This window comes from Patella vulgata, chromosome 1 (genome assembly GCF_932274485.2).
Source record: "Patella vulgata chromosome 1, xgPatVulg1.2, whole genome shotgun sequence".
In the NCBI taxonomy this organism is placed as follows: Eukaryota; Metazoa; Mollusca; class Gastropoda; family Patellidae; genus Patella; species Patella vulgata.
In genome coordinates, this window is record NC_065879.2 from 4,459,051 (window position 1) to 4,478,129 (window position 19,079).

Genomic DNA, 19,079 nt, shown 5'->3' on the forward strand with positions numbered 1-19,079 from the left:
TAATGTTAGTTGGTAAGGATGAAATACTTGTCTCAGGATCGCATAATAAAACCGAAGAAATACGTCAAGCCCATTTATACCCAGCTCTCTCAGTAAAAATTTGAGATTTCCTACAATTTTATAAATCTCTTTAGCCCACCAAAGGCAGTGGCTTTATATGTGTTTTTGGCTTTTGATAAGATATCTAAATCAAATTTTGTGACAACTACATCTAACTGAAACCCCTCTGATATACATGTAGTATACTGTTTGTATGAATGTATTGAGTTGTCTATGTAATATGTATTATTGAATGTATATGACTATGTCTAAGTGTAGTATGTATGCTGTTCATAATGGACGTTTTGATGCAATAAACATCTTATCTTATCTATAGCTAATACCCCCTTCCTTAATCCATGCCAAAATCCGAACAACTCAGATGTCGGATTTATGAGATAATTTGGATAATTTTAGAATTTGTATTGTTTGGTATAATTTTAAAAATTGTAGAAATTAATTAAGCAGATGATACAGAAGAAATTTAATGGAATTACCCCACTTTTATGTAAGAAAAAAAACGTTTGGGCCGGATGCCTCCATTGAATATTGCATTAGATTACTTAATTATATATTTTAAATTGTATTTTTAATTATAGAATATGATCTAGCAGGGTGAGGGGTGTAGGTTATGTAGGTGGTTTGTTAATATTCATGTTTGATGTTTGTGGAAATTTACCAATACCCATTCAAGTCCTGGGTCAAAATGGTGGACTATCAAGCAGACATCGTGACATTTTGCATCAATTCAACTTGTAAAAACGCTAGGTGTCAAATACAAAATGTCATCTTCGTCAAGATTTGTGTATTTTATACCCATCTTTAAAATGTCAGCCGTTTAATCGGTAGGCAATAACGTCTGACCAATTGTGGTAATTACCCAGGCAATCGTGTTCTAGACATGTCCTAACAAAGGTATCTCAGACTAACTGGCAATTTATTCAGATGTCGTATTTTTCTCTTATAGGATCGTCTGCTTTACTAATGTGAATAGTTAGCCATATTCTTGGTTTCAATTCAGTAAACTTTCCCACAGCTATACGGAGGTTTTTCCGACTTTCAGTCCCAATAACCAATATGTTTCTGAATCTGCTAGCGACGAATAATCCTTACATATAAGCTTCCAGTCTTGTTGGCTTCAAAAAATATTTATTTACTACAGGTTCGACATTGGTCGAAGAAAAGAATTATTTATTTAAAACGAAAAAAATATAACTATTTACAAAATAATAACAAAATGAAAACAATTGCGTCTTCTTTGACATAAAATAAATCACACTGATGTATTTTGAAATTCTTTCACAAAGAACAAAAATGATAAGGCAGGTCTAAGAAGACTTCCTTGGTGTGGTTTATGATTGGGAAAAAATTGGGAAAGAACAGGCATGGAGGGATGTTGACTATATAATAATTTAGTTAAAGAACAAGTGTGGGGGGGGGGGGGGGTCGGATATCACAGCTTCGTTGTGTTCTAGAGACCTTGTCAGGTTCTGAATCAAAGAAGTATTTGAAGAGCCCAGGGGAAGAACGATCTAAGTCACATTTTTGTCTTTTCGCATCAAAGGCAAAACAGACTTTCGGACGAGAATGCTTGACGCGAACAGAACAACGAGTGGGTTTAATTAAACTTCAAAATGACGTTTAATACGAATCATAATTACCAGTACAACAACTGACTTCCACTTTTCAGCCAAATTAAGATCAAATAAAGGGTACGATGGACATATTTGTCTGGGAGGCCATTTCAGAAGGGCCTTGGTTCGATGTGACTCCGATGGTTTTTACCTGAAATTGATTGTCCACAGAAAGCTTATACAATTTGCGACCAGATGGCGCCATTAACTGGGGTTCATTGAAAAAGTGACTTAGATCGTTCTTCCCTAGGGCTCTTCATTTTTTTTGTAGATGACATAGAATTTTTCAATAACTACATGTACTAATAATTATATATAAACATGAGATGCTCGCAAACTAATCATTTCAACTGGATTTCCTAATATTCTGGTTTAAATTTGGTGGGTTTTGTTCACTTTAAACTGAACAATGGGTTTTAGAGTATGCCATCATGCCACTGTTTCTTTAACTAAACTAATATTGTTGATTGTATAGGACAGGTTACATACTTTATATACCAATTTGATTAAAATAAAGATCTTTATTTCGTTTCGTTATTTTTATACTTTCGATGGCCTACTGTACATGAAGATCTGACCGGTTGAACTGGAAGGTCGCGTCAGGGATTGTACAAGCGGCTTTTGACCCTATAACGTCAGACATTGATTAATCAATCAGTGTTGACGTTTCTAGTGGTTTACCTACAGTTCCGTGCATCGTACACCAAGAACTCGCCGTTTCATAGGCTAATCCCTCATTTCAACCAGAACGCAGGTAATATAACAATTCTGCCAGATCCTAGAGTAGTGAAGACAAGTAAAACGAAATTTTGAACAATAAAAAACGAAACGAAATAGGGTCTGTGTTTAAATCAGATTGTTTATATACAGTATAGTATTGTATTGGAGATCACTGGAGATAAACTTATCTCCTTATTAAAGCACCGAATTCATTTCTTCCATCTTATAACAGTTGCTTTGAGCATCTCGTTTTTTCAAGATAGAATATGATAATAATATAATAAATTGAGACCAAGTTATGAATTTGGTCTGGCAACTTCTGTTTGCTTGTATACATTTTAAAACTTCTATTTAATAGAAGAACTACTACAGCTAATTAAATAGGGAAAACGTTGTCCTAAAACAGCAGGATCATTTAAAGAGTTGTGGCTTCAGATTGAATACTTTGCAAGCTTAATCAATTTTTGTGAACACAACCAGAACTCAGGTTATACACCTATAACTACTGAGATTTCTTTGTTGGGTTTTTTTTTGGTTCGAGAAGTTAAAAGAAAAAAATATATAAAAAAAAAAATAGGAAACAATAGTATAAAACAAAACATTGGTATATAATTAACTAATTTATAAATTCAAATTTTGGAATTAAGTATTGCACTTGGATCATTTTAAACACAAGAATAAAAAGTTGAAACAAAGTTCTTAGCAAGAGGTACAGCTAAAGCTTCCGGTTAACATTAAAAGCCAAATAATTTGTAACCTGGGTCTTTTTCAGATTTCTTCAGAACATAGCTCCAAAATGAAATTCCAGGGGATCAGTTAATTAATAAAGCAAACCTGTTATCTCAAATACACATGATATATATATAAAAACAACTTATTGTAGATATATTTACGCTTTAGCACCAAAAATGAGACAGTTTGATATTTGGACAAATAAAAATATTAGTCTTTTGTACAGGTTCTAACAGTTTAGGGTCCCTCCGACCATTAAACAAGTATAAAAATGTTTTAAAAAAATGAACCCAGTTTACTATTTCATTTAAAATGTAAGCAGATATCTTAAATTTGGTCATAAAAAGTCATCAAGCTTGCAAAGCATATGCAGTAGTTACAAATCAAAGAAGGCATTAGACTGAAATATCCATTTTCATACTTAAAATGCAATATGTAGTGCGTAATAGGAGAGGGAGATTTAAATAGCATATCTACAAGAAACTACTATTAGGCAATGTTTCACAATGACTTCTATATTTAGGGACTGCAAACCAGGAAAATAACAGTGTTTCACTGACTTAACCAACAGTTCGAGAATCACTGTGATCATATTATTAAACATTCTTGTTTAAAAGTGTCTGGCCCAACAGTTTTCATTGGAAACATTTACAACTGCCAGGAATTTAAAAAACATTCTGAAACATGCCTTGGTTTGAAAAGATTCCCCGCTTGTGATAGCAGATGTGGTATTTTAGAACAATATGTCGCAAGCAGCAAATCAAAAATGCTTCTCCAAAGTACACTCCTTCATAGCATTTAACCATTTGATCATCTGAAAGTGACTCCACATGAAGAGACAAGAGGCTTTGAGGGAGACTCTAATCGGACCTTTCTTAGCTAGCTTCTTAATCTATTAGTGTAGAGTTAATAATATTAGGCTATAAATTACTGCACTAGTATAGTAGACAAAGTGTTATTGCTTTAAGCTCCTCTGACGATGTTAATCTGAGACAGTTCAAGATAAAGATTCTATATAATGTTCATGTTTCAACTGACATGGATCTGTAGCATGGCCATATATTATTATGAAGGCATGGGGGGGCAATGCCTTGGATAAACCCTGAAAAGCGAGTTTTAAAAAAAGAATTGTATTGTTGGGGGGAACAGGGGGCGGGGGGGATTTAAAGCATGCAAAAAAGCAATAAAACACACACTACAAGATTTCAGAATATAATGATAATTTTAGTATTTATTTCAATTACTTCTGGTGTTTGACACGAAATAGAGCTACGCAGACAGACACATGATATAAAGCGGTAATAATAATAATGTAATAATAATAAGTCCAGTATATTGCGACTACTACTCATAGTAGCCAAGCCAAGCCTTTTTAAATCTACTATCAAATCACATAGTCAGGGTTAATCTTAGCATTAACTGCTAGTGTCCAAAAAGATTTTTTTCGAGACACTGCCATGATCCTATCGGTGATGTTATTTTTAAAAGGTATCATGCACACAGACTAGCAGTGTGTATTCTAAAGATCTTTCAAGATATTCTCGGTAATGTAAGAAGGTCCCTCGTTCTTTTCCTCACACACACTCACAACTATAGAAAAATATTCAAGTCAATTCGGCATAGTTCCATCGACAGGCACTTTTGTTACTTGACAATAACATGCTAACTGGTAATATACATGTGGTATGAACTCCTTTTCATTTCGTGTACTTTTATTTTTATAAATAAAAAATTCATTGATTGGTTGGCAAGACTCACGCCAAGTTCGTCCATTTGTTGCCAACCAATCCTCTCACAGCTTACATCGTGAACGACCTTCTTACACTCTCGAGAAAAAAAAAAGTTAGAATAATGCAGCAGAGCATATAATCATTCAAAATGAACTAGCGAACTGTTAGACAGTTTCTTGTGGCAAACTAACTCACACAAAGCATTTAAAGCATTGGTGACGTACGTGTCTGGAAAAGGCCTGGCCGACAAATATATCTTGAAGGGAACATTATATGTTCGTTCAAAAGGTGACTGGCGTCAAAAAATAAACAAATTCATTGTATATATAACAATCATTCAACAATGGCGGATTGTGTGTTTTAACACCTATAACCACCAATTAAGTTCAATTAATTCAAACAATGGAGATTTTAACATACCACAATACAAATAAACACCCTGCCCGATCTAATAGTTGCTACGATTTATAGTACAAAATGCTTGTCCAAGCCTCCGTCTGTTAGATAAGAGAAATAATTACATATTTGAAAATCTTTAAACCACTCACTGCAATATCTGATCTAATCCCCCCACCGACGATGAAATATTTCGTAGATCTTAAATCCAGCAAATATCGGAAATAGTAATAACTTTTTATAATAGGTTATTCATGTCTGCAACTGATTTAATCGAGTAATTATTATTACTTTATCTAACAGACCATACAATTCCAAATCAATGATGTAAGATGTACAATTACAATCTAATAGTTTTCAACCCTTACAGAGTTTTCTTAAAGCACCAATTTCAGTTTTATAATTCTGGGACCGCAATTTGAAAAGTGGGGCTATGAATTAAGCATGTCCTTTGAGGACCATTCGCAAACTACATACATAAACAATCACTGTTTTGGGGTATTCGAAACATTATCTATTTGAAAATTGAAAGAGCTACATTGTCGATTTTTTGGCAGGAATCTTAACGAAACATAAATGTTTTTTCAAAGATTTGAGTAGATTTCTGTATAATTTGTAATTGTGACCTATAATCATCACCTTCATTATTATATAATGAGTAGACATCACTATTTCATAATGATATACAGTTGGTATATTTGCTCAAAGAAATGATTATACATACTTCATCTCAAAACTTTGAAATAAGGTCAGATTAAAAAAAAAAAATTCAGATATCACATTTTAAGAAGAAATTGTTGTACAAACATTTGATGTCGAAGTCTTTGAATTTCGAAATAGATATTGTTTACGTCATACGGATGATAACATGATAAAATGGGCAGAGATGATATAACATGAATTTTATGGGATTACAATTAATAAACATATATTTTTCTGATATACTTGACAGTACCAAGTATTAAATCACATATACACATATATAATGACCTAGACACGATAGTAATGTATATATATATATATATTTACTTATCTAAAATAAATATATATATACACCCACAGATACATACAATCCTTTTGGGGGAAATGGTTAAAAAATAAATATATTTTTTTAAAAAAAAGGTTAAAAACCAAGCCAAATATTGAACAGCAGGGGTAGAAAAAAAAATATTTAAAACTGTATCACATTGTCAATTAATGCTTTTATGTCATCAATTTGAAAAAGAAAATGACAGTAAAAAAGAAAAGAAATGAAATTCCCAGATACATAATCGATAAATCAATGAAAATTATCATACATTGTGTATCCACACTATCCCAAAATGGATTGTACATAGTAATAAAAATAATCAATAGTTATTTCACAATGATTGTTTTTTATGGCCATGGCAAATATATCAAAGATGGTAAAAAATATTAACTTATACCTAGTACATTTTTTTAAAATTGAAAAAGGATTTTTAAAAAAACACCCTTCATTTAACATTGTAACATTTAACAGATAAAATTGTTTAATTAATAAAATTCTTAATTTAAATAATTAAATATCAATAAAAATTTTAGTACACTTATTCCATAAAATATCGAATTTTTTAAATTCATTTAAATTCATTAGTTTTCATAATTCTTTTGCTTAGGAGTATATTTTTAAAAAACTGAAATCTCACTTTCGAGAATAGGTATTAACATTTTTAAAGATTAAAAAATGTTAAAAATAAAGTAATCATTTTCGACAAAAAAATTTCCAGCAGTGACATAAGTTTTTAGCACATCTAAATAAAAAACTAAAAAAAAATTTGGGGGATTCGCGATACTTTAACCTTATATACAGGTATGGGGAATATTTGATATGCTGTCAAAGTCTAACTAATATGTAAATAATATGTTTTTGATATTTTTAAATTATATACAAGTATAATAATGTTAAGTACAGGTACAGGTGTACAATGGTTATGAAATATTTATATTTAATATATTTCACTGGAATATGATTAGTCAAATGGTATCAAATGCGCGCGCCCAACATAACAATGTAAGAAAAAAAAAGAAATAAGAAAGAAAAAGTTTCTTTTAATATACAAATATTGAACACAGTTTATATATATATATATATTTTGAGACATGTTACGAGACTTAAAAATGGTTGAAAGTGGTTTTGTTAATGTATGAAATTTGCTGGTTAATTATTGATTGCCGTTTAGAAATCTCTGACCAATCAGTATCCAGTTTAAAATTTAAAGCTTCTTACGATGATTTTGGTTTTTTTAAAATTAATATATCATTTATTGTTTCACAAACCATATGTTAATTATTATATCGTTAACACGAAAAAAGGGGGCTTGGGGTATTTAATAAATGCATTTTTCTATTAATTGACATACTGCATACTAATATATAAGACAAAGTACCAGTCAGGTTTAATTATCAACAAAAATGAATACATACATATTTAATAACTAGATTCTAGAAATATCAACCACCGTTTGTTTACATGTAACTAAGAAAAATAAAAACCATCAAATCAGACACTCATTTAAAGGTTAAGAAAACTAACGTGTAATATTAACATCAACACCAATTATTATATAACTGGTACTATATACACCAATCAAATTATTTCCATGATTTCAATCGGCGTCTACCTTCCGTCTGCTACTGAACAGGCGGTCATCCTAAATCTCCGAGAGATTAACTTGTCAGTGAAAAGCAGAATTTGCTTAGTCTTTTAATCTCCGAACTCTTACTTAACCAAATTCATTTGAGAAATTCGCTTGGGAGATTAATTTTGTCAGTGACGGCAGAATATGCTTACTCCCTTTTTAGACTACCAGATACTGTTACTCATTAGTGTGGCTCTGTTTTTATTTGAATATTTTCAAATTGCTCGTTATTTAACTTCATACGTCAATTTCAGACACTTGAATTTATTGTTCACTTTTTAATTTGAATATTTTCAAATTGTTCATTATTTAACGTTATACTTCAATTTCAGACACGTGATTTGAAATCGTGGAAATCATTCAATATGGTTGAAGATAAACAGTACATTTCCCTTGGCAATACACAGTAACATCACTGATAACTATAGTATGAAAAACATTGGTTTACTTTCATTTTTTTTTTGTCGATCATGAACAATCAATTCCTAACACTAAACATTTATTAACAATTTTGGCTTGAAGCACCAACACAATGCCAATAAATAGATAACAAAAAAAAAAGTATATAATTTTTTGTAAGAGCATAAAAATTTCTATTAAAAAATTGCTGTAGACCTCTGAATAGCACTATTCGTCATAAACAATAATATATTAATAATAATTATAATAACATACAAAAGTAATAAACAGTAATCATAAACCAAGGGAAATGTATCGGTAAATTTCTATACAATTTAACAATCATAAGTTATACACATGTAATCCGTGTATATATGGCACATGGAAAAAAAAATTAAAAATCACTTTCTTTTTTCTCTCGAAAGAAAACGGTGCATCATCATCAAACAATATGGCACCATTTGATACATTGTTAAACAACTCTTATAAATGGAACTTTCATTAAATGGATAATTATTTCTAATAAGAAAAATTATCCCAACCTCTTCATGTTATGTAATTTTTGTTTTCATTCATAAAAAAATTATATGTATGATTACAATTAAGAGAAAATACATTGAAGCAAGGGTTAGGTCTCGATCAAAATGATATGGATTTTGTTTAGAAGTTTAATTATTGAGTAACAAGGCCTGGAAAAATGATTGTAGTTGTTGTTACCGGACAAACTGTCGGGCACTGATCAACTGGTACCAGACATAAATAGAAAAAAATACCTGTGCCAGACAAAAAGACAGGTGTCAAAATTTGTGCCGGACAACCTGTCTGACACAGGTATCTAAATTTGTGCCGGACAAACCTGTCTGACAGGTTACTTATTTCCAGGCTTGTTAATAAATCATTGAGATTTTTGGCAGACATGATTGAATAAGACTAAGGCATTTTATAAACGACCTTAATATGCACCATAAAATCTACCGTTTGGTATTTTTGCATTATACCAACGGACAAACAATTAAAGTAAACAAAATCCATCCATTAATGTAGCCATAAGCATCTCCTTTACAAGGCATGATTCAGTCAATGGAAAAAAGGCAAGCAAACTTTTGTCACAAGCGGTTACTATTAACTAGATTTTAAATCCAAGCTTTGGTTTTGTGCTGTGTGATATGAAAATTTGTATGTATAAACATAATTTGTAAAAATATTTCTTTCATCACAGTTTGTGTATGGTGAATAATAAATATTATTAAAAATTATTCTCATTATAAATTGACCATTGCTTTCTCGTTATTTGTCATTTCCTTACTTATAAAAAATATATTGTTACCAGTTAGATACAATATAGATCGATGGCAACGTTCGTACCATACATTGAGATGTTGTTTCGGTAAGGAGTTCAACAGATTCTTGTATGTTGACAATTAGTTATTGAGAGTAACTTCCCTTGTTTAAACTGATGGTGGCAGTATGACCGGGATGTGGTAATACTTGCACAGAGGACGCTGACATTTTCCTCTGACTGAGTCACGGCAGACTACAACTTTTCCATCCGTTACTTCAACATTTTCTGAAATTAAATGTTTTACATATTTACCAAGCAATACAGCTCCCAATAAGAGAGAGAGAGAGAGAGAGGGGGGGGGTAACTCCGCTTGACGACCCAGAGGAATCCCACGAGGTTGGACAGGTGACCCTACTCCTTGTCACGTACATCCGGGGAATCAAAACCATGCCAGTTGACTCAATGACAGACCTTATGATGCAGCGCGCATTGCCTAACCATTCGGCAATCCAACCCCTCAGAACAAAGGAGTTAAAGATGCCTTATGTATCATTTAGATAAAGAGCTGGCCGTTCCTGCTATAACAGTTCAAACATAGATAATGCAAAATGAATATATTGCAAATTTCATTGAAATTACTTATTCTATCAATGTTTGTAGTTCTGACAAGATGTGTGCATTGATTGTTTATTATCCATTCTCCATTTTTAAATTAAATCATTAAATGGCCAAACCGTTCTAATCTAGTTAAAATTTCAAACATCAGATGGCATCGAGAGTTGATTATGGTCTTGTCATGTTAACAAAAGTCTAATTAATAGTTTATATAACATTTAAAACCTAAAGAAAGACTTGCAATAGGCAGATTTAGCTCTTGAATAATGTATATTTAATAACCAATACAATGTATGCATCCTTCACCTGTTGTAGCTAAGAACAAAACATTTTGCTAGTTTCCTCAAATCAAGATCTTACTCTTCAGTATGTTCACAAGGTTTTTGAAGCAAGGAATTCAACTATCCAGCCATCTTGTAAATTTCTATGTTGAAACAAGAATGAGCATCAATATTCTTGTATTTGGATATATAATGGCCATACATAGGAATAGTGTCAAGAGAAAGAGAGAGAGAGAGGGGTTAATGTCCACTTGACACAAACCAGGTCATTTTGGGACTAACATATGGCTTAATTTTATTTCAATAATTCCGAAGGACCCAGAGAAACCCATCCAACCCCCCTACAAGAGATAGTCTAAAACTAGAAATAAATACTTACCCTCTTGGAGATGAATATACTTGCACTGAGGCCGATCACACTGACCTGCCTTAAAATCTCTGCACACTGGGAGGGTGTCCCGCAACTGTAAACGAATACAAAATAAACTTTTATTTATTATTTGTTAAAAATCATTGTTCTGATACGAATGATTACCATACAAATTTTCCACAAGCTTTTCATTCAAATAGTCACAACAGTAAGCAACTGAAAAGAACACTTTTTAGGCCACTGTCCATAAAACGGTGGTTTGATTATCCATCCTTCTGGTCAAGATGGTTTTCCAGTTAGTTTGGCTTGATTGCTTTTAAACTTTTTTTTTTAATGACAGAGCAAAGTTAAATTTGGGGATCTCATGCTGTCCAATTCAGCTACCAGTATCAAGGACAGGTGAGGGGAGGGGGGACTACAATGATAACTATTCCTGAATTTGTTTAAAAAATCTGACAACTAATTTCTGCAGAGATAAAAATCACGGCTTTCATTTCAGGCATATTTGCCGGTCTTTGTCTGACTTGCAGTGAAGATGTACACATAGTTCGTTGACTGTGTTTATTTGTTTTTTTTTAAGTGTATTGTCTACTGTCTTTGTTTCAATAGTTTTGTGGGCGTTGACCATGATCAATGATATGTTCTCCATAGTGTTGCTCCATTGGGTTCTTTGTGTTTTTTTTGTCAAATAAACCCCATTTATAATGAGCCCTGGTAAAGATGAAGTCTGAATCTGGTTCTGCAGTGCAAGAACAGTTTCAGTTATTTTAGTTTGGTATGGTCAAGGTTGTATTGTAAGGTCATGGTTGTATTGTATTGTAAGGTCAAGGCCAAGGTTGTATTGTATGGTCATGGTTGCATTGTATTGTAAGGTCAAGGTTGTATTGTAAGGGAAACATGTGTACTGAAATTATCAGAGCCGCCTTGGTTTTCATTTACGCTGTCAAAAATCTTAACCCATCCATGCTCAATCCCAATTTGATGCCACTTCATTTCGGTGAGCCAGTCAGAAATACTGAAATAGTTCTGGTATAAATGGTGAGGTTTATAAGCACATGTTGTGAGGGGATGATGTCTGTTGTAAAATTCACATAATTTTTTGTTTACTATTTTTCCAAATTCTCTAATGATTTGATACTGTAGGCCTTCCCTGTACATGTCATTGGTAGAGACACAGAGAGAGGGAAATGGGGTTTAACGTCCACTCGACACAAACTAGGTCATTTCAGGACTAACATATGGTTCAATTTTATTTTTAATAATTCGCTTGCGCATACAGGTCTTTAGCAGTGTAGGAAAACCAGAGGACTCGGAGAAAAAAGACGAGGTTGGACAGGCAACCCTACTCCTTGCCACGTACAACCGGGAAATCCAGTGGTAGAGAATGAGGGCCCAGGATGTTTGCGTCATGTCATTTTTCAAGTGAGGATCCAGAGAATTTTTGGCAATCTGGCAAAATATTAAAGCTGAAAACCTCTTATAGCTTTTCCTTTTTGGAATATGATCCTGTGCAATCTGTTGGGGAAAAAAACAACTGAATCAATGAAAACTAAAAATTTAAAAATGCCAAACAATGCAAAAAAAAAAAAAAATACAAAATTAAATACTACTGAAGCAACTATCCACCATCAAAAGCTTGGGTAAAAATTGTGTGAAAAAATAAATCAACATTTCCAGCATGTTTTTAATTTGCAAAGCCTTATTTCTGTATTTGTTAGAGAAAAGCAAGCTTGCTTAAGGCCTTTTGTTAGTAGTTTAACAATTGTTGTTATTGAAATGGTATTAAAATGAATTTAGTTGAATTCCAATCATTTGGCGTTATTAGTAAGATAGTTAATAGGAAATTATTTTAAGGTTCTCCATATATTCGAGTAATAAAGAAGAAAGGAAACAATGCCCTTTGAACTTTTGTTATGTTTAAAAAACAAATTTTAGCCAGTAAAAGAAATGAAATGAAATGGGTTTAACGTCCTACTGTTCTGCTCTGACTGAGCTAATGAAGACGAGCATACACCATACAGTGTGCTATGTGGAAAATTTTGCCCAGGCAGCTACAAGGGATCTTTTACGTGCATGCCAATGTATACACGGGACCTCGGTTTTTCATCTCATCCGTCCTGCACCACTGACAAGGGAAAACCACGCCGGAAAATCACGATGAACTTTCTCGGCCAGTGCAGCCAGTAATTGAAAGTTTTGAAGTTTTAAAAGGAAGCGGTAATAAATCAAAGTTGTTACTTTCAAAGACTGATTCACAAGCGTGATTCCACTATCATGTATTTAATCATGGAATAGAATTTTACGGGCTCTAAACCCGATACCATCAAATATGGGCATTGTTTTCTCTCTATATCAACTCTACCTGTTTATTTTCATCAAAGTAATCAACACTAGTGGCATTAGAAGGTATTGGATAAGCGGGGGCCTTCACCACAGTTTCAGCTGGTGCTACGACCAGCGGATCTGTCAATCAAATATTACCATAGTAACAAAATGCAAATTGTGCAGGTGAAGCAAATGCCATGCAGAAATGGCAACAAGCACACAGGTATTTGTGAACAGCATGAAACAGATAGAACATATAAAAAATAAATTAACGTGTTAAAAATGCAACATAATAACAATGAAAATCAATTATTAATAACAAAGCAAAAAAAAAAATAATAAATAAATAAATAAATAATCTAAGAAATAACAACATAAGAAAATATATATAAAAAAAAAATATTAACCAAAAGCGGTTTAAAACAATTGTTAAAAATAAATACGATAATTGCATCTAACAGTAAATTGTTTCTAACGGTGACCATATGAAATGTAGTTTTCCTTTTTTTTGCTAGAAGAGTCTAAACAAGAATAAATCCACCATTAAAAGTGAAAACCATTTACTGTTCAATGCTGGTCAGGAATGATTATTAAAATATTATCAAAATGCTAAATGTTAATGGACCAAGCTTCTCTGATTGAAAAAGACAAAGTGACAAACACGCAAACACATTTGACCAATTTTCCCAAATTGGGCCCTGCACTAGAAAGGGACCCCATGGCTCACCAACTTAAAAATTTGTGGCAATCTGGCAGAAGGGCTGCCAGGTGTTGCTATTTTTCAGGTATTGATGGCTACAAGACAAATAGAGAAATATCCATTCATATTTCTGGCTATTCGTGGCTTTTTCAGAACATACTGCAATGTATGCATATCCTGTAACTTCGGGCCTCCCAAATTGGGCCACACATTTTCTACAACCGGCCCTGCACTCAAAAATGAAACTGAATAAAACAACTAATTTAGAGTCTGTAAGAATGATTCAGATTCAAACAGCATCCATGTTAGGTATTTTGTCTTTTTCAATGTTAATAAGATCATACAATCTAATGCAAAATAACAAGGATGAATTGCATGCATTTCAATACGAAGTCTGAACAATTCTTTAGCTTCTTACAAAAATAATAACTAATACATAGAGAGTGAGAGAGAGAGAGAAAAATGGGGTTTAACGTCCACTCAACACAAACTAGGTCATTTCGGGACTAACATATGGTTCAATTTTATTTTAATAATTCGCGTGCACGTAGGGTTCTTTAGCAGTGGGAGGAAAGTCGGAGGACCCAGAAAAAACCATGGAGATTGGACAGGCGACCCTACTCCCCGACATTCAGGTGCGCGGTTGGAGCTCGAGAGCCATCGTTCACCTTCAAAAACAATGACTGGTTTTATTTCATCACTGTCATGTTCCAATTGAACAGCCACTGAGAATGACATCTATGGATTTATGAATAAACTCACAGAGGTTTTGTGTATAACAGAGTTGATGATGCCTGTCATCTGACCAGCAGTTGTTCGGAGTATATGTTTGATCTTCTGTAGTGTGGAAGTTCGGAACTACAGAGACGAAATGAAACAAAAGATATATTAAACATGCATTATGCAAGAGCTAAATCTGCCAATTGCAGGCCTTTCTTTAGGTCTGAAATGTTATCTAAATAATTAATTAGACATTAATTAACTTATCCAGACAATAATCAACTCTCTATGTCATCGCTAGCCTGCGATATTTACTGGATTATAATCATATCTGCTGCTTAACGCTCATTCATGATTAAATCAAAAATTAGATAAGGAGACTATGTTTTTTATCGTACTGACTTTAGTAATGATGATCGAGGTCAGGCCCAAAATTCAATCGCTAAATTCTTTGTTGAGAGTGGATCATTTTGACTGAAATTTTCAGCAAATTCCCTTTACATTATCTAGTTTTTAACTATTATAATGAGAACTGCCAGCTCTTTATCTAATCTTCCATAATGTATCTTTAATCAAATTGATTTTACTCTCAAATTAAATCAGGACTTGATGAATTGAGCTTTATTAAAAATTCAAAATTTTATAGCCTAATTGTATTTTGTTAAAACTAACATGAGATAACAATCACTGGTTTATTATATAGACAACATTTTGATAAATATCCTCTTATCGTTATCAGGGAGTTGGATGGCCGAATGGTTAGCACGTGCGCGCTGTATCATAAGGTCTGTCATTGAGTCAATTGGCAGCGTTTCGATTCCCCTGTTGTACGTGGGGTTTCTCTAGGTCCTCCGGTTTCCTCCCACTGCTAAAAGACACCTACATTCAAGCGAATGATTGAAATAAAATTGAACCATATGTTAGTCCCGAATTGACTTAGTTTTTGTCGAGTGGATGTTAAACCCCATCTCTCTCTCTCCCAAAATGACCGAGTTTTTGTCAGTGGATGTTACCCCCCCCCACCCCTCTCTCTCTTTCTCATGAAGATAAAAGGATACTTATTGAAACTAGTGTATAATAAACCCAGTGATTGTTGTCCCATATAACTATGTTAGTTTTGTTGTTTCCAATCGTGAAATACAACGAAAGGATTATATATATTATGTTACTGTGTATTCAGGCCCGGCGGAGTGGGGGGGCTAGGGGGGGGCTATGCCCCCCAATAATTTGGCCGCAAGTACTCTTTTCTCCAGGTTATTGTGGCCCCTGGACCCTTGCCTATAAGGACCTAGGATGGAAGCCCCCCCCCCCCAATCAAGAATTGCTTCCGCCGGCCCTGGTATTAATCAGATAATCTTTGCATGAAGCTTCAAAAATTGAACAAAAAAAAAGACATGCATGATTATGTGGACATTTACATGTCATACACAATCTCGAACAAAATGAAGTATATATAAATTAATTTCAAACAACTTCACCCAGCGAAGGAATGACAACATGCGATCAAGTTTACAAAATAAAATGAAATGAAATGGGGTTTAACGTCCTACTCTTCTGCACCTAACCTGGGCTAATTGAAGACGGGCATACGCCATACAGTGTGCTATGAGGGAAATTTTGCCCGGGCAGCGGCGCTACGGCCTACTCTTATATCGAATTCCAAATGCCAAGGGATCTTTTACGTGCACGCCAATGTGTACACGGGACCTCGGTTTTTCGTGCCATCCGAACGACTAGGCAGCTGTCCTTGTCAGGCCCTCCGTTCTGCATCACTGACAAGGGGAAACCACGCCGGAAAATCGAGATGAACTTTCTCGGCCAATGCAGGGATCGAACACCCGACCTCCAGGCATCAAGTTTACAATATTTTAATACGGCATTTATTGTACTGCCATAAAAGATCCTTAATTAATTTTTTGACATGTTGATCAAAAAGAATTACATGTCAGTCATAGCTTATCTTTATGTTGATTTCATCAGACCCACTTGAGCCAATCCATCAATGAGGTATACCCCCCCCCCCCCCCGTCACTCCTAGTAAAACTTCCATGTCCTGGAAATAAGGCACCTGTCACAGACAATGTCAGGCACAGATCAGGTTTTGTCAGGCACAAAACCTCTGGTGCCAGTCATTTTGTCAGGCACTGATTTGTCTGTTTTATTGATATTATTAATACATGTCAGACACTAAGTTGAAAATGTCAGGTATTTTTTCATTAGTACCTCACAGGTACTTCTAAAACTGTTATTTCCAGGCCTGTGGACCATCTGATGTCATTCCTTTACTGAGGAAATATGCGGAGAATCCACAACTAACATTCATCAAGACAACAACAAAAAAAAAGAAGAAAAGAAAGACTACAAAGTGAGAATTTAAGTGTTATTTTACTTACATGTGACAGGGATGTAGGGCTGTTGTTGAAGCTGCATCATTGTAGCGTGTTGGTAGGCAGCACCCATGCCCATGGAACTAGGTTGGTAGACTGGAATGCCACTTTTACTGTCTGTTACAGCCAGGCGTTTTATATGTGGAACCATGTTTGGGAACGCCCCCTATACAAGAAGAAACAATAAAAGATACCTAGTAAAATTGTTCTGTTAGAAAGAGGGGTAAAAAAGAAAGATATGCAAAAAAAAAAAAAATCGAAAAATCGAAAAAAGCACCCTTTCCCTATCTGAATGCAAAAAAGTTTGTTTACCCTCTAAGGAGGAAAAATTGGAGTAAGGGTTTTGATTAATTTTCAATTTCTCTGCAAAAGCCAATTAAAAGAGACAATTTAAGAGCTTAATTTCTAGTAAACGTAAAGCTTTCATGAGAGGCACTACTTTATATACTAAAAGTTTTAATTATCAAGAGTGTTACATACTTTCATTAAAGTGCAGAACTACTTCATAATCATTTAAATAAAGAACGAAAGAAATAAAATACTTTTTTTTTTACTTTTTATAGTCTACTTAAATTGATTTTGCAGAATCACATGACAGTTAGGTGTTAAGAAGGTTTCCCCTTATCACCAATTTTTTGGCTAATAATAACTTAAATGACCAAGAGAACATCCAAAAGTAAGCTGCCATGCAAGGCGTGTATTGTATTGTATTGTATTGTGATGCTGTAATGAAAAAACCAGACACTTTTTCACCATCAGAGGAAAAAACAAATTAATTCTAACAAAAAAAGCAAGAAAGGTAGCCATATTTTGTCATGTGACTGTGCAAATAATCGTATTTAAGCTTTCTACAGCTACATGCAAAGCATCATGGGAATAGTACCAGAACTAGATCATCGGCAGGGTCTCGAGGTCTCTTCTTGCCAGCGGTCAAGACCTCAACCACTTGCGGCTAATTAGTATGCGGAGCACATGATGGCAATGGCCAATGAAATGGCGGCATTTGCAGGGTTGGCGGAACATGACAACGTAGAGCAAGCGGCAAGGCATGTTGGGTGATGAAAATAAAAAAAAAAAAGCACCATCGGTAAAAACAGTTCCATAACATGCATTTAAATCATAGATGAACATACCAGTATCGAATAAGGCAAAAATACAAGACCCACAACCAAACAAAAACGTATGCACAATTAGTCACAAATTCAAAGCTAAGTTAGTTGAGTAAAATAAGATGTCTAAAATAATTAGATAAACTGCTGGTAAATAGATATAAAAGATTTGGTTAATAATCGCACATCATTAGAGAGAGAGGTTCAACAAGGAAGTTTCATAAATTTTCATTAGTTTATCCACTGAAAGTATTCAATGAGTGAGGATAGAGTTTTGAATTAGCTATACAAGGGATCGCCATGGAAAGACTATCAAAACTAAAAAAAAAAAAAAAAGAATTTTGGGTGATATATCTAAGTATAACAGCGACTTGAATACCTAATTTAACATTTAAGCTAGACCTACAGATCATGTGACATCATGATACTAATAATAATAAATAAAATCGCCAACTACACCATAACACTAATTACATATACATCGCAAACAATCTCAGAGTTTCGACAAAATTGGTCACCAACTAAAATTACATTACTGTATAAAGCCAAAGAGTGTTTTTTTTATATATATATTGTTTTTTTCCAAAAGAAATCTTTGAAGAAACTTGGTCTTCCTTTTTCGATACTGGTACTGGTCAATAGTCAATTAATATTCACAATGTCAGTTCTCCTCAATTCAGAGCTTCATAGGAAAAAAAATTGTATAAGAGATTTTTTTTAGAGTTATCATGCCAAAGGAGAAATGATTCTGTTCCGATTTGTTTTTTAAATTTTGGTGGGAATTTCTCCACAGTATTTAAAATTTTAAAATAAAACATGACAAGAATTTAGAAAGATTTGAGCTGCATGTATACAGTATATGATGTATATAAATTTATATATATATATAATATATCGTGATGACAGTGTGCCAAACATGAGTCATGCAAAAATAAAATTGTTAGAAATCAAGAAAATAAATCAAGAAATAATGTAAATGA

At 33.5% G+C, this 19,079-nt stretch overlaps 1 protein-coding gene across 10 annotated transcripts in view; it reads right to left on the bottom strand.

The window, feature by feature from the left end:
• Positions 1-1,213: 1,213 nt before the first annotated feature.
• Positions 1,214-19,079, bottom strand: part of LOC126808494 (muscleblind-like protein 3) — a 222,094-nt gene continuing 204,228 nt past the window's right edge. For 8 of the 10 annotated variants that reach the window (XM_050533247.2, XM_050533252.2, XM_050533250.2 and 5 more), the window contains 4 exons: positions 16,997-17,156; positions 14,646-14,741; positions 10,868-10,952; positions 1,214-9,877 (listed from right to left, as the gene is read on the bottom strand). In XM_050533247.2, coding sequence (XP_050389204.1) covers positions 10,918-10,952; positions 14,646-14,741; positions 16,997-17,156 — 291 coding nt within the window. In that variant the 3' untranslated portion in view covers positions 1,214-9,877; positions 10,868-10,917. Of the gene's footprint in view, positions 9,878-10,867; positions 10,953-14,645; positions 14,742-16,996; positions 17,157-17,873; positions 17,943-19,079 lie in introns of all 10 variants that reach the window. The other 2 variants (XM_050533253.2, XM_050533251.2) reach the window with 2 other exon arrangements.